Genomic DNA, 14,954 nt, shown 5'->3' with positions numbered 1-14,954 from the left:
TTTTACCATGTACGTCCTATTTTGATTTGTCCCTTCCAAGATGTAGCACCTCACGCTTATCAGCATTAAACTCCATCTGCCATCTTTCAGCCCACTCTTCCAACTGGCATAAATCTGTCTGTAGACTTTGAAACTCTACTTCATTACCCACAACCCCACCTATCTTAGTATCATCTGCATACTTACTAATCCAATTTACCACACCATCATCCAGATCATTGATGTACATGACAAACAACAGTGGACCCAACACAGATCCCTGTGGCACCCCACTCGTTACTGGCCTCCAACCTGACAAACAACCATCCACCATTACTCTCTGGCATCTCCCATTTAGCCACTGTTGAATCCATCTTGCTACTCCACCATTAATACCCAACAATTGAACCTTCTTAACCAACCTTCCATGAGGAACCTTGTCAAAGGCCTTACTGAAGTCCATATAGACAACATCCACTGCTTTACCCTCATCAATTTCCCGAGTAACCTCTTCAAAAAATTCAAGAAGATTCCTAAAAGAACGTCTTTTAATTCTGAGGCTGTGACCTCTAGTCCTAGACTCCTGCACCTAATTTCTATGTTTCTATGTTTCTATGTTTACCAAGCCAATTAACCTCCAAACCTGTGTGTCTTTCGAATGTGGGAGGAAGCCGGAGCTCCCGGGGAAAATCCACGTGGGTTACGGGGAGAACATACAGACTAACACCCCGTAGACAGGATGGAACCCGGGTCTCTGGCGCTGCGAGGCAGCAACTCTATCGCTGCGCCACCCTGCAGAAACTGATGATCAGGGTTGGAAAAATGTCCAGCCAAGTATTCACAAGCAAGGAGATCCATCATGTGTAGACATTACTCGGGGAACTGAGCCTTTGGTCAATAGACACTGAGAGCTGCCTGTTCCACCAGACTGTCGTCAGCAGGCCTTTCACTCTCCTGCCCACAGTTGAGAGCTTCAGGTTCCTTGTCGGTAATATTGCCAATGATCTGTCGTGGACCAACATTGATGCCACAAGCCAAGAAGACAACAACGCCTCTACTTCACAGGAGACTGAGGAAACTCGGCAAATCTCCAGTAACTCTTACAAACATCTACAGATCCACCACAGACAGCAAACTGCCCGGCTGCATCAGCTTGGTTTGGCCCAAGACCACGAGAGATTGCAGAGTGGGGTGGCAGGGATTGTGTTGGTGTCTCACCGTGCCAGAGACCAGTGTTCGATCCCGACTACGGGTGCTTGTCTGAATGAGTTTGTACATTCTTCACGTGACCTGTGTAGGTTTTCTCTGAGATGTTCATTTCCACACACACTCCAAAGACGTGCAGGTTTGTAGGTTAATTGGCTTGGTGTAAATGTAAATGGTCCCTAGTGTGTGGAAGGATAGTGTTAGTGTGCGTGGATCCCTGTTCGATAAGGACTCGGTTGGACAAAGGGCCTGTTTCTGTGTTGTATCCCTAAACATAGAAACATAGAAACACAGACATTAGGTGCAGGAGTAGAGGCCATTCGGCCCTTCGAGCCTGCACTGCCATTCAATATGATCATGGCTGATCATCCAACTCAGTATCCCGTATCTGCCTTCTCTCCATACCCCCTGATCCCCTTAGCCACAAGGGCCACATCTAACTCCCTCTTAAATATAGCCAATGAACTGTGGCCTCGACTACCCTCTGCGGCAGAGAGTTCCAGAGATTCACCACTCTCTGTGTGAAAAAAAATTCTTCTCATCTCGGTTTTAAAGGATTTCCCCCTTATCCTTAAGCTGTGACCCCTTGTCCTGGACTTCCCCAACATCGGGAGCAATCTTCCTGCGTCTAGCCTGTCCAACCCCTTAAGAATTTTGTAAGTTTCTATAAGATACCTTCTCAGTCTCCTAAATTCTAGAGAGTATAAACCAAGTCTATCCAGTCTTTCTTCATAAGACAGTCCTGACATCCCAGGAATCAGTCTGGTGAACCGTCTCTGCACTCCCTCTATGGCAAGAATGTCCTTCCTCAGATTTGGAGACCAAAACTGTACGCAATACTCCAGGTGTGGTCTCACCAAGACCCTGTACAACTGCAGTAGAACCTCCCTGCTCCTATACTCAAATCCTTTTGCTATGAAAGCTAACAAACCATTCGCTTTCTTTACTGCCTGCTGCACCTGCATGCCTACCTTCAATGACTGGTGTACCATGACACCCAGGTCTCGCTGCATCTCCCCCTTTCCCAATCGGCCACCATTTAGATAATAGTCTGCTTTCCCGTTTTTGTCACCAAAATGGATAACCTCACATTTATCCACATTATGCTGCATCAACAAGACCCTGTACAACTGCAGTAGAACCTCCCTGCTCCTGTACTCAAATCCTTTTGCTATGAATTCCCCCCCCCCCCCCCCCCCAGGTGAGTGCCTCACCTGCCGTCGGCGAGGTTGATTCCACTGAAGATGGGGTACTGCTCAGGTGTGGGCTTGCCGTGCTGGTCCTCGTAGAGAAATACAGGCGAGCGGCCCAGCTCCACTCCCACCTGCTGCAGGCCCTGCTCACTGTACACACTCAGCAGGAAGGCCTGAACTCCAGCACGGGCCTTCACCAGCGCCATGATGGAGAAGTCCTCAGGAAGGAGAATCTGGAGAGGGAGAGAGGGAGAGGGGGAGGGAGCAGGGGAGGGGAGAGGGAGGGCCTTCACCAGAGCCAGAGAGGGATGGGAGAGGGAGAGAGAGAGTCCTCAGAGGAAGAGGGAGAGGGAGAGGGGAGAGGGAGAGAGGGGAGAGGGGAGAGGGAGGGAGAGGGGAGGGGGGAAGGGGGGGGGGAGGGGAGGAGGGGGATGAGGGGGTGAGGGGGGGGGAGGGAGAGAAGGGGAAAGGGGGGAGGAGGAGAGAAGGGAGTGGGGATGGAAGGGAGAGATGGAGAGGGTAGAGGAGAGGAGAGGAGAGGAGGAGGAGGAGAGAGGAGAGAGGGAGAGAGAGGGGGATGGGAGAGGGAGAGGGAGAGGGAGAGGGAGAGGGGAGGAGAGAGGGAGAGAGGGAGAGAGAGGGAGAGGGAGAGGGAGAGGGAGAGGGAGAGAGAGAGGGCGAGAGGGAGGGAGGGGAGAGAGGGGAGAGAGGGAGAGGGGAGAAGAGGGGAGGGAGAAAGCTCAGTCTGGCATCAAGGGTCAGCGTCTAGGGTCAGAGGTTGTTGTCTGGGGTCAAGTGTTAAGGTCCAGTGTCACAGGTCACAGTTTGGGGTCAAAGGTCAGCTTCCAGTGACATGGGTCGATGTCCATGGCCAGGATAATTTGTCTGGGGTCAGGGTCAGGGGTCATTGTCCCCCCCCGCTATGTCCGTCCCTTTCTCCTTCCCCCACCCGCCACTGGTCTGCGCCCCCTCCACCTTCTCCACTCCCCTCCTTACTTGGGAACAGTTGCTTGGTGGGTGCGGTGATCTGGGCCTTCTTGGATATCCTGTAGGCCACATCTGGGGTGGAGGTGGACTTCCTCTTGGGGCAGAAGCCTGTAGTTTTCTTTACTCCTATGGGAAGGGTGTGAAAGTCCAGTGCTCGCAGAACATCCACAGGGTCGGCTGGAGAGAGAGGAAGGAGAGAGGGTTGGTCAGTGGTCAGTGGGGGAGTCACCCCGAGACAAGATTCAAGATTCAAGATTCAATTTATTTGTCATTTGGACCCCTTGAGGTCCAAACGAAATGCCGTTTCTGCAGCCATACATTACAAACAAATAGACAGAAGATACAACATAATTTACATAAACATCCATCACATCGCTGTGATGGAAGGCCAAAAAAACTTATCTCTCCACTGCACTCCCCCCTCCGATGTCAGAGTCAAAGTCAAAGCCCCCCCAGCTGGCGATGGCGATTGTCCCGCGGCCATTAAAGCCACGCCGGGTGATGCAAGGTCGCACACCGGGTTCTTAATGTTTGAGCCCCCGGCGTGCGCTCGCAGAGTCCCGCGGCCGTTCCAAGCAGCGCGGGGCGGTGATGTCAGGCCCCGCTCCAGGAGCTCTTCGACCCCGCAACTCGGGCGGGAGAAGTCGCTGTTGCGGGAGCCCTGAAAAGCGGTCTCCCTCCAGGGACCCGCGGGCTCCCGGTGCCGCCGTCCGCCAGACCCGCAGTTGCAGCCTCCGAATCTCCGGAGGTCGGGCCGCAGCAGCAGCAGCAGCGCTCCACCACCGCTCCACCCGCTCCGGACTCTGCCAGCTCTGCGACGGTGGGGTGAGTCGTCGGCACCAGAGTCCCCGGTCTTCTCCTGTTGGAGGCCGCTCCTCGTTGCAGCCCCAACGACAACGGAGACCCGACAAAGAAAAGGTCGGGTCTCCCGTGCAGGGAGAGATTTTAAAAGTTACCCCCTCCCTCCCACACCCCCCCCACCCCCCCACACACACACACCCCACCAAAAAATAACAAAAAGTACATAGAAACATAGACAAAAAATAATAAAAACGCAGACGGGCTGCAGAGGCCGCTGCTGACGAGAGTCGCACCGCCCATCCCACCAAAACAACACACATCCCCCTCGCCCACCCTCCTCCCCTCTCCCTCATCCAGTCCCGGCCTCAATATTTGACCTTTTTCACCCAGAGTGTTGTGAATCTGTGGAATTCTCTGCCGCAGAAGGCAACTGGATGTTTTGGCCTCCGTTGTAGATAAATGTGAGGTTATGCATTTTGGTGGCAAAACCAGGAAAGCAGACTATTATCTATATAGTGGGAGACTAGGAAAAGGGGAGATGCAGCGAGACCTGGGTGTCATGGTACACCAGTCATTGAAAGTAGGCATGCAGGTGCAGCAGGCAGTGAAGAAAGGAGCGAATGGTATGTTAGCTTTCATTGCAAAAGGATTTGAGTATAGGAGCAGGGAGGTTCTACTGCAGTTGTACAGGGTCTTGGTGAGACCACACCTGGAGTATTGCGTACAGTTTTGGTCTCCAAATCTGAGGAAGGACATTATTGCCATAGAGGGAGTGCAGAGAAGGTTCGCCAGACTGATTCCTGGGATGTCAGGACTGTCTTATGAAGAAAGACTGGATAGACTTGGTTTATACTCTCTAGAATTTAGGGGATTGAGAGGGGATCTTATAGAAACTTACAAAATTCTTAAGGGGTTGGACAGGCTAGATGCAGGAAGATTGCTCCCGATGTTGGGGAAGTCCAGGACAAGGGATCACAGCTTAAGGATAAGGGGGAAATCCTTTAAAACCGAGATGAGAAGAAGAGTGGTGAATCTCTGGAACTCTCTGCCATAGAGTGTAGTCGAGGCCAGTTCATTGGCTATATTTAAGAGGGAGTTAGATGTGACCCTTGTGGCTAAGGGGATCAGAGGGTATGGAGAGAAGGCAGGTACGGGATACTGAGTTGGATGATCAGCCATGATCATATTGAATGGCGGTGCAGGCTCGAAGGGCCAAATGGCCTACTCCTGCACCTCATTTCTATGTTTCTATGCTTTCAAGAGAGAGTTAGATGTAGCTCTTAGGGCTAACAGAATCAAGGAATATGCAGAAAAAGCAGGAACGGATTTTGGATGATAAGCCATGATCATACTGAATGGCGGTGCTGGCTCGAAGGGCCAAATGGCCTAATCCTGCACCTATTGTCGATGTTTCCCATGGTGGAACAGATGCAAGGTGAATATCCCAGTCTAGATTCAGAGTGATACAGCGTAGAAACAGGCCCTTCGGCCCAACCTCCCCACACTGGCCAACATGCCCCACCTATACTAGTCCAGCCTGCCTGCGTTTGGTGATTACCCCTCCAAACCTGTCATATACATGTACCTGTCTAACTGTTTCTTAAATGTTGTGATAGTCCCAGCCTAAACAACCTCCTCTGGCAGCTTGTTCCATACACCCACCACCCTTTGTGTGGAAAAGTTACCCCTCAGATTCCTATTAAAACTTTTCCCCTTCACCTTAAACCTATGTCCTCTGGTCCTCGATTCCCCTACTCTGGGCAAGAGACTCTGTGCATCTACCCGATCTATTCCTCTCATGATTTTATACACCTCTATAAGATGCTAGCCTTTATAAATCAGATGGAGTTTAATGCAGAGCAGATAATGAAGAGGATTTCCAAAGTCTACAGAGTGATTTAGGCCATTTGGAAAAATGGGCTGAAAGATGGCAGATGGAGTTTAATGCTGATAAATGTGAGGTGCTACACCTTGGCAGGACAAATCAAAATAGGACGTACATGGTAAATGGTAGGGAATTGAAGAATACAGTTGAACAGAGGGATCTGGGTATAACCGTGCATAGTTCCTTGAAGGTAGAATCTCATATAGATAGGGTGGTAAAGAAAGCTTTTGGTATGCTAGCTTTTATAAATCAGAGCATTGAGTATAGAAGCTGGGATGTAATGTTAAAATTGTACAAGGCATTGGTGAGACCAAATCTGGAGTATGGTGTACAATTTTGGTCGCCCAATTATAGGAAGGATGTCAACAAAATAGAGAGAGTACAGAGGAGATTTACTAGAATGTTGCCTGGGTTTCAACAACTAAGTTACAGAGATAGGTTGAATAAGTTAGGTCTTTATTCTCTGGAGCGCAGAAGGTTAAGGGGGGACTTGATAGAGGTCTTTAAAATGATGAGAGGGATAGACAGAGTTGATGTGGATCAGCTTTTCCCTTTGAGAATAGGGAAGATTCAAACAAGGGGACATGACTTCAGAATTAAGGGACAGAAGTTTAGGGGTAACATGAGGGGGAACTTCTTTACTCAGAGAGTGGTGGCTGTGTGGAATGAGCTTCCAGTGAAGGTGGTGGAGGCAGGTTCATTTTTATCATTTAAAAATAAATTGGATAGGCATATGGATGAGAAGGGAATGGAAGGTTATGGTATGAGTGCAGGTAGGTGGGACTAGGGGAGATTATGGGCAAACTAAAAGTTGTTAGGCACGGACTGTAATTGTAGGGCCGAGATATAAAACATATTTTCCCCTCACCTTAAACCTATGTCCTCGGGTCCTCGATTCCCCTACTCTGGGCAAGAGACTCTGTGCATCTACCCGATCTATTACTCTCATGATTTTATACACCTCTATAAGATCACCCTCATCCTCCTGAGCTCCAAGGGATAGAGACCCAGCCTGCCAAAACTCTCCCTGTAGCTCACACCCTCGAGTCTTGGCAACATCCTTGTAAATCTTCTCTGTACCCTTTCCAGATTGACATCATCTTTCCTATAACATGGTGCCCAGAACTGAACACAATACTCCAAATGTATCATCGTGATCTCTATCAAACTGTTCCCTGCCAAGGAGTTATGGAGTCATACAGCATGAAAACAGGCCCTTCGGCCCAACTTTCACATGCCGACCAACATGCCCCATCCACACTAGTCCCACCCACCCAAGACCAAAAGAAATTGCAGACAATTGTGGACACAGCCAAGACCATCACACAAACCAACCTCCCTTCCGTTGACTCCTTCCAACGGGGAGGAGGTGGCTGATCTAGCACTCTGGTGCCAGGATAACAGCCTCCTCTTGAACATCAAAAAAAACAAAGGAGCTGATCGTGGACTTTAGGAGGGCACATCATCCGAGGACGTACACTCCATTGAGGATAAATGGGGATCCTGTGGATAGGGTGAACTGTTTTAAATATCTGGGAGTCCACATCTCTGAGGATATGACATGGGCATCACACGCCTCAGCACTCGTGAGTAAGGCAAGGCAGCGCCTTTACCACCTCAGGCAATTGAGGAAATTCAGAGTGTCTCCGAGGATCCTCCAGTGCTTCTACGCAGCGGCGGTGGAAAGCATCTTGTTCGGGAACATTACCATCTGGTTTGGGAATTGCTCTGCCAAGGACAAGAAGGCTCTGCAGAGAGTAGTGCGTTCGGCCGAACGCACTATGGGAACTTCACTCACCCCCCTGCAGGAACTATACAACAGGAGGTGCAACTCCAGAGCAAACAAAATCATGGGAGACCCCTTCCACCCCTGCAACGGACTGTTCCAGCTGCTACGGTCAGGCAAACGCCTCCGTTGCCATGCGTTGAGAACGGAGAGGTTGAGAAGGAGTTTCTTCCCAGAGGCAATTCGGGCTGTAAACGCCTATCTCACCAGGGACTAACTCTACTGAACGTTTTTCCTTCCATTATTTATTATGTAAAAGAATATGTGTGTTATGATTGTGGTTATAATTTGTTTGGTTGTTTTGTTGTTTGTCTTTTGCACAAAAGTCCGCGAGCATTGCCACTTTCATTTCACTGCACATCTCGTATGTGTATGTGACAAATAAACTTGACTTGACTTGACTTGACTTGACTTGACTTGACTTGATCTACACCTCACGCTGCCTCGGCAAGGCCAGCAGCATTATCAAGGATGAGTCGCATCCTGGCCACTCCCTCTTCCCCCTCTCCCATCAGGTAAGAGGGAGAACGCTGATAAATGTGAGGTGCTACACCTTGGCAGGACAAATCAAAATAGGACGTACATGGTAAATGGTAGGGAATTGAAGAATGTAGGTGAACAGAGGGATCTGGGACGAGAAATTGACGAGGGTAATGCAGTGGATGTTGTCTATATGGACTTTAGTAAGGCCTTTGACAAGGTTCCTCATGGAAGGTTGGTTAAGAAGGTTCAACTGTTGGGTATAAATGCAGGAATAGCAAGATGGATTCAACAGTGGCTGAATGGGAGAAGCCAGAGGGTAATGGTGGATGGCTGTTTATCGGGTTGGAGGCAGGTGACTAGTGGGGTGCCTCAGGGATCTGTGTTGGGTCCTTTGTTGTTTGTCATGTACATCAATGATCTGGATGAAGGTGTGGTAAATTGGATTAGTAAGTATGCAGATGATACCAAGATAGGGGGTGTTGTGGATAATGAAGAGGATTTCCAAAGTCTACAGAGTGATTTAGGCCATTTGGAAAAGTGGGCTGAAAGATGGCAGATGGAGTTTAATGCTGATAAATGTGAGGTGTTACACCTTAGCAGGACAAATCAAAATAGGACGTACATGGTAAATGGTAGGGAATTGAAGAATACAGTTGAACAGAGGGATCTGGGTATAACCGTGCATAGTTCCTTGAAGGTGGAATCTCATGTAGATAGGGTGGTAAAGAAAGCTTTTGGTATGCTAGCCTTTATAAATCAGAGCATTGAGTAAAGAAGCTGGGATGTAATGTTAAAATTGTACAAGGCATTGGTGAGACCAAATCTGGAGTATGGTGTACAATTTTGGTCGCCCAAAATATAGGTCTCTATTCCTTGGAACGCAAGAGGATGAGGGGTGATCTTATAGAGTTGTGCAAAATCACGAGAGGAATAGATCGGGTAGATACACATTCTCTTGCCCAGAATAGGGAAATCGAAGAGCAGAGGACTTACAGTAGGAGTCATGTGAAGGGGAAAAGATTTATTATGAATCTGCGGGGTAACATTTTCACACAAAGGGTGGTGGGTGTATAGAACGAGCTGCCAGAGGAGGTAGTTGAGGCTGGGACTGTCACAACATTTAAGAAACAGTTAGACAGGTACATGGATTGGACAGGTTTGGAGTGATATGGACCAAAAGCAGGCAGGTGGGACTAGTGTAGCTGGGACACGTTGGCCGGTGTGGGCAAGTTGGACCTGTCTCTACACTGTCTCACTCTATGACGAAACCAGCTTGCTTCTTTCTGCAAATAACTTGTTGTTCCACTTGTGGAGTTTCTCAGACATTGGCCTCTGTACCACGCCCAATGTTAGGAGAGTTTGCCAATGCCTATTGTAATGTGCGGAGAGTCTGTGTCCACAATGTATCACTCCTTGGCCATGACTCCATGTCTCCATGTCTCATTCAACATATGAAGAATATGAAAAGATGGCATGGATAACCATATAACAATTACAGCACGGAAACAGGCCATCTTGACCCTTCTAGTCCGTGCCGAACACGTATTCTCCCCTAGTCCCATATACCTGCGCTCAGACCATAACCCTCCATTCCCTTCCCGTCCATATAACTATCCAATTTATTTTTAAATGATAAAAACGAACCTGCCTCCACCACCTTCACTGGAAGCTCATTCCACACAGCCACCACTCTCTGAGTAAAGAAGTTCCCCCTCATGTTACCCCTAAACTTCAGTCCCTTAATTCTCAAGTCATGTCCCCTTGTTTGAATCTTCCCTACTCTCAGTGGGAAAAGTTTTTCCACGTCAACTCTGTCTATCCCTCTCATCATTTTAAAAACCTCTATCAAGTCCCCCCTTAACCTTCTGCGCTCCAAAGAATAAAGCCCTAACTTGTTCAACCTTTCTCTGTAACTTAGTTGTTGAAACCCAGGCAACATTCTAGTAAATCTCCTCTGTACTTTCTCTATTTTGTTGACATCCTTCCTATAATTAGGCGACCAAAATTGTACTAAGTCTACAGAAAGACTATAATGGTTGAGAGGACCCAGTGTAAACTAGTGAGGTTCCTTGCGACTTCTTAACCCAAGGTAAAAAAAACAAAAGGATTTTATTTTCCTTTAATATGAAGCAGGTTTTTGGTTTGAAACTCTGCTCTTTTTCCACTCATCTGGCTAAGTCGAGGCCAATTGAGGATCGGAGCCAACCCTGGCTGATTGGGAGCAGAAGAGAGTTTAGCCAGAAGGGGAGGTGGGAAGGAGGAGGGGGGACTTGGGGAGAGGTCATAGCAGCCGGCGGAGATGGTGGTGGCTCCATGCTATCTCAAGTATGTAAATAGGGACTGGGTCCAATTGAAACAGCAGGGAGCTGTGGCAGGGAGCCAGAACTATGTCTCACTGCATCCAGCCTGTCAAAGATGTTGCCTCTTCCCTCCCCTATCACCTCTCCCATCTCCTCACTCCCCTCCCCACCTCTCTCCCCTCTCCCTTCCCCTCTCCTCCCCTCCCCCTCTCCCCTCCTCTTCCCCTCTCCCCTCCCCCTCCCCTCTGCCCCGCCCATCTCCCATCCCCCTTCTCCCCTCTCTCCAGTCCTCCTCATCTCCCATCTCCCCCTCTTCCCCTCCCCTCTCTCCCTATAACCATATAACCATATAACAATTACAGCACGGAAACAGGCCATCTCGACCCTTCTAGCCCGTGCCGAACACATAATCTCCCCTAGTCCCATATACCTGCGCTCAGACCATAACCTTCCATTCCCTTCCCATCCATATAACTATCCAATTTATTTTTAAATGATAAAAACGAACCTGCCTCCACCACCTTCACTGGAAGCTCATTCCACACAGCCACCACTCTCTGAGTAAAGAAGTTCCCCCTCATGTTACCCCTAAACTTCAGTCCCTTAATTCTCAAGTCATGTCCCCTTGTTTGAGTCTTCCCTACTCTCAGTGGGAAAAGCTTTTCCACGTCAACTCTGTCTATCCCTCTCATCATTTAAAGACCTCTATCAAGTCCCCCCTTAACCTTCTGCGCTCCAAAGAATAAAGCCCTAACTTGTTCAACCTTTCTCTGTAACTTAGTTGCTGAAACCCAGGCAACATTCTAGTAAATCTCCTCTGTACTCTCTCTATTTTGTTGACATCCTTCCTATAATTAGGCGACCAAAATTGTACACCATACTCCAGAATTGGCCTCACCAATGCCTTGTACAATTTTAACATTACATCCCAACTTCTATACTCTATTCTATCCCTCCTCTCTCCCCTCTCTCCTCTTGCATCCCCGCTCTAATCCCCTCTCTTCCCCCCTCTCCAATCGGGCAGGAGGTAGAGAAGGGAGATGGGAGCAGGGCTGGTGAAGGTGTTGACAGCTACAGTGCTGTTTGGTGAGGTGCTAAGGGGGAGGCTGGCTGGAAAAAGCAGCCTCACTGTGTAAACCTGTGTTACGGAGCAGCCGTGGTGCGTTGGGAGAGCTGGGACACTGGGCAGAATTCCCAGCGCATGGATACCCGACTCTCCCAGTGAATTCCTTCGTTGCTGAACGGTATCCAGGCCCCACAGTTTAACCCACTGCGTTGCACGCTGCTGTCCCCAGCGACCTTTACAGACCGCTGCCCACTCACCCGACTGGGCTGGTACTCACTGGACATGCTTGCTATTGAGGGAGTGCAGCTTAGATTCACCTGGTTAATTCCCGGGATGTCGGTATAAGTATATGATGAAAGAATGGATCGACTGGGCTTATATGCACTGGAATTTAGAAGGATGAGAGGAATGCTTATAGAAACATATTAAATTCTTATGGGATTGGACAGGCCAGATGCAAGAAAAATGTTCCCTGATGTTGGGGGAGCCCTGAGCCAGGGGTCACAGTTTAATAATAAGGGGTCGGCCATTTAGGACTGAAATGAGGAAACACTTTTTCACCCAGAGAGTTGTGAATCTGTGGAATTCTCTGCCACAGAAGGCAGTGGAGGCCAATTCACTGGATGTTTTAGAAACATAGAAATTAGGTGCAGGAGTAAGCCATTCGGCCCTTCGAGCCTGCACCGCCATTCAATATGATCATGGCTGATCATCCAACTCAGTATCCCGTACCTGCCTTCTCTCCATACCCTCTGATCCCCTTAGCCACAAGGGCCACATCTAACTCCCTCTTGAATATAGCCAATGGACTGGCCTCGACTACCCTCTGCAGCAGAGAGTTAGAGAGATTCACCACTCTCTGCGTGAAAAAAGCTGTTCTCATCTCAGTTTTAAAACATTTCCCCTGCAAGCTGTCCCCAGTTCACTCCCCAATCATCGGGAGCAATCTTCCTGCATCTAGCCTGTCGCAACCCCTTAGAATTTTGTAAGTTTCTATAACAGCGCCAGAGAATCTCCTAAATTCTAGAGAGTCTAAACCAAGTCTATCCAGTCTTTCTTCATAAACAGTTTGTACATCCCAGGAATCAGCCTGGTATGGTATACCCTGAGATCTTTTAAAGACCTCCAAGTCCCCCTTAACCTTCTGACTCCAGAGACAAACAGGCTTATTCAGTTAATTCGGTACTAACTAGTTGGTTGAAATCCCTAAATGTAAAATTGTCCCTGATGTGTCTATAGGGTGTAGTTCCTTAATGTGCGGGAAAAATCACAGGTCGGCGATTTGAATCTCACCAATGCCTGTACAATTTTAACATTACATCCCTGCTTCTATACTCAATGCTCTGATTTATAAAGGCTAGCATACCATTCGCTTTCTTTACCACCCTATCTATATGAGATTCCACCTTCAAGGAACTATGCATGGTTATACCCAGATCCCTCTGTTCAACTGTATTCTTCAATTCCCTACCATTTACCATGTAGGTCCTATTTTGATTTGTCCTGCCAAGGTGTAGCACCTCACATTTATCAGCATTAAACTCCATCTGCCATCTTTCAGCCCATTTGGAAAAATGGCCTAAATCACTCTGTAGACTTTGGACTTTAACATAGAACAGTACAAGACAGGAACGGGTCCTTTGGCCCACAATGTTCGTGCTGTACATGATGCCTCCTTGATGGAATGACAGAGTTGACTTGATAGGCCAAATGGCCCAATTCTGATCCTTTGTGTTAAGAAGTCACAAAACCTTAGTGGCCACTTCATTGAAACATACCGAATACGGAAAGGCTTGGATAGAATGGCTGAGGAGACGATGTTTCCACTAGTGGGAGAGTCTAGGACCAGAGGGCACAGTCTCAGAATTAAATGTACGTTCCTTTAGGAAGAAGGTGCAGCAGACAGTAAAGAAAGCGAATGGTATGTTAGCTTTCATTGCAAAAGGATTTGAGTATAGGAGCAGGGAGGTTCTACTGCATTGCCCAACGCATCACCGGTTCCTCGCTCCCCTCCATTGAGTCTGTCCAAAGCAAGCGCTGTCTGCGGAGGGCGCTCAGCATCGCCAAGGACTGCTCTCACCCCAACCATGGACTGTTTACCCTCCTCCCATCCGGGAGGCGCTACAGGTCTCTCCGTTGCCGAACCAGCAGGTCGAGGAACAGCTTCTTCCCGGCGGCTGTCACTCTACTCAACAACGTACCTCGGTGACTGCCAATCACCACCCCCCCCGGACACTTATTATTATTTATTCAAATCATTTGCTATGTCGCTCTTCCAGGGAGATGCTAAATGCATTTCGTTGTCTCTGTACTGTACACTGACAATGTCAATTAAAATTGAATCTGAATCTGAATCTGAATTCCTTCTCTGCAGAGATGCTGCCTGTCCCGCTGAGTTACTCCAGCATTGTGTGTCTATCTTCAATTTAAACCAGCATCTGCAGTTCCTTCCTAAACTAAATTAAACCTGTGACAGACTCCTGGTAAAACAATGTACAATTCCCACTATATATTCCACACCATGTGCCGACAGTCATTTCTCAGTAACACAGAGGAACAGATTGCAAATGGACAATGCAGCAGTCTTTCAGCGCAATGCAAGAGAGCAGAATTCCAGGAATACAGTCTGATCCCCAACTGATTCTTTTTCCACATTCCCTCCGATCTGTCAACAACAATTCCCTGAGCGTGGAGATACAAGGAACTGCAGATGCAAAGATGAAAAAAAAGTCACAAAGTGCAGGAGTAAGTTGACCCCCAGCGGGTCAGATCAAAGATCCTATAGAGGAGCAAGCTAGTCCACTCGATGAAAAAGACCAAAGTACGGTCATGGGCAGATTCATGGGCAATTTTTGGCCCCATTTCCGTAACCGGCTTCCGTCTCCGCACCAAAGATCCCGTAGCGGAGCAAAGATACTAAAGATACACAGCAGCGCCTTTACTTCCTGAGGAGGCTCAAGAAAGCCCACCTGTCCCGTCCCCCCCAGATCCTGACCAACATATCCCGCTGCACCATCGGGAGCAACCTGACCACCTGCTTCACGGTATGGTACAGCAGCTGCACTGCTGCGGACAGGAAGGCACTACAACGGGGGGTGAAAACCGCGCAGCACATCATCGGTGCCCCGCTCCCTGCCATGGATGCCCTCCACCGAAAACGGTGTCTGAGACGGGCTGGGAAGATCATCAAAGACCCCTCACACCCCAACCATGGACTGTTTGCCCTCCTCCCATCAGGGAGGTGGTACAGGAGCCTCCGGTCACGTAC

The 14,954-nt window shown here is 48.7% G+C and overlaps 1 protein-coding gene across 1 annotated transcript in view; it reads right to left on the bottom strand.

Annotated features, from left to right (window-relative positions):
- The window catches only part of LOC129716026 (collagen alpha-1(V) chain-like), a gene marked incomplete at its 3' end in the record, with an annotated part of 22,783 nt that extends 10,813 nt beyond the window's left edge, over window positions 1–11,970 (bottom strand). The window contains exons 1-3 of the mRNA XM_055665899.1: window positions 11,830–11,970; window positions 3,370–3,546; window positions 2,400–2,605 (exon numbers count right to left, since the gene is read on the bottom strand). Coding sequence (XP_055521874.1) covers window positions 2,400–2,605; window positions 3,370–3,546; window positions 11,830–11,970 — 524 coding nt within the window. The remainder of the gene's footprint in view (window positions 1–2,399; window positions 2,606–3,369; window positions 3,547–11,829) is intronic.
- Between the last annotated feature and the right edge of the window lie 2,984 nt (window positions 11,971–14,954).

The sequence above is a fragment of the Leucoraja erinacea genome, unplaced genomic scaffold, assembly GCF_028641065.1.
Source record: "Leucoraja erinacea ecotype New England unplaced genomic scaffold, Leri_hhj_1 Leri_1612S, whole genome shotgun sequence".
In the NCBI taxonomy this organism is placed as follows: domain Eukaryota; kingdom Metazoa; phylum Chordata; class Chondrichthyes; order Rajiformes; family Rajidae; genus Leucoraja; species Leucoraja erinaceus.
The sequence above is the reverse complement of the archived record's forward strand: the minus strand, read 5'-3'. Positions and strand labels throughout refer to the sequence as shown.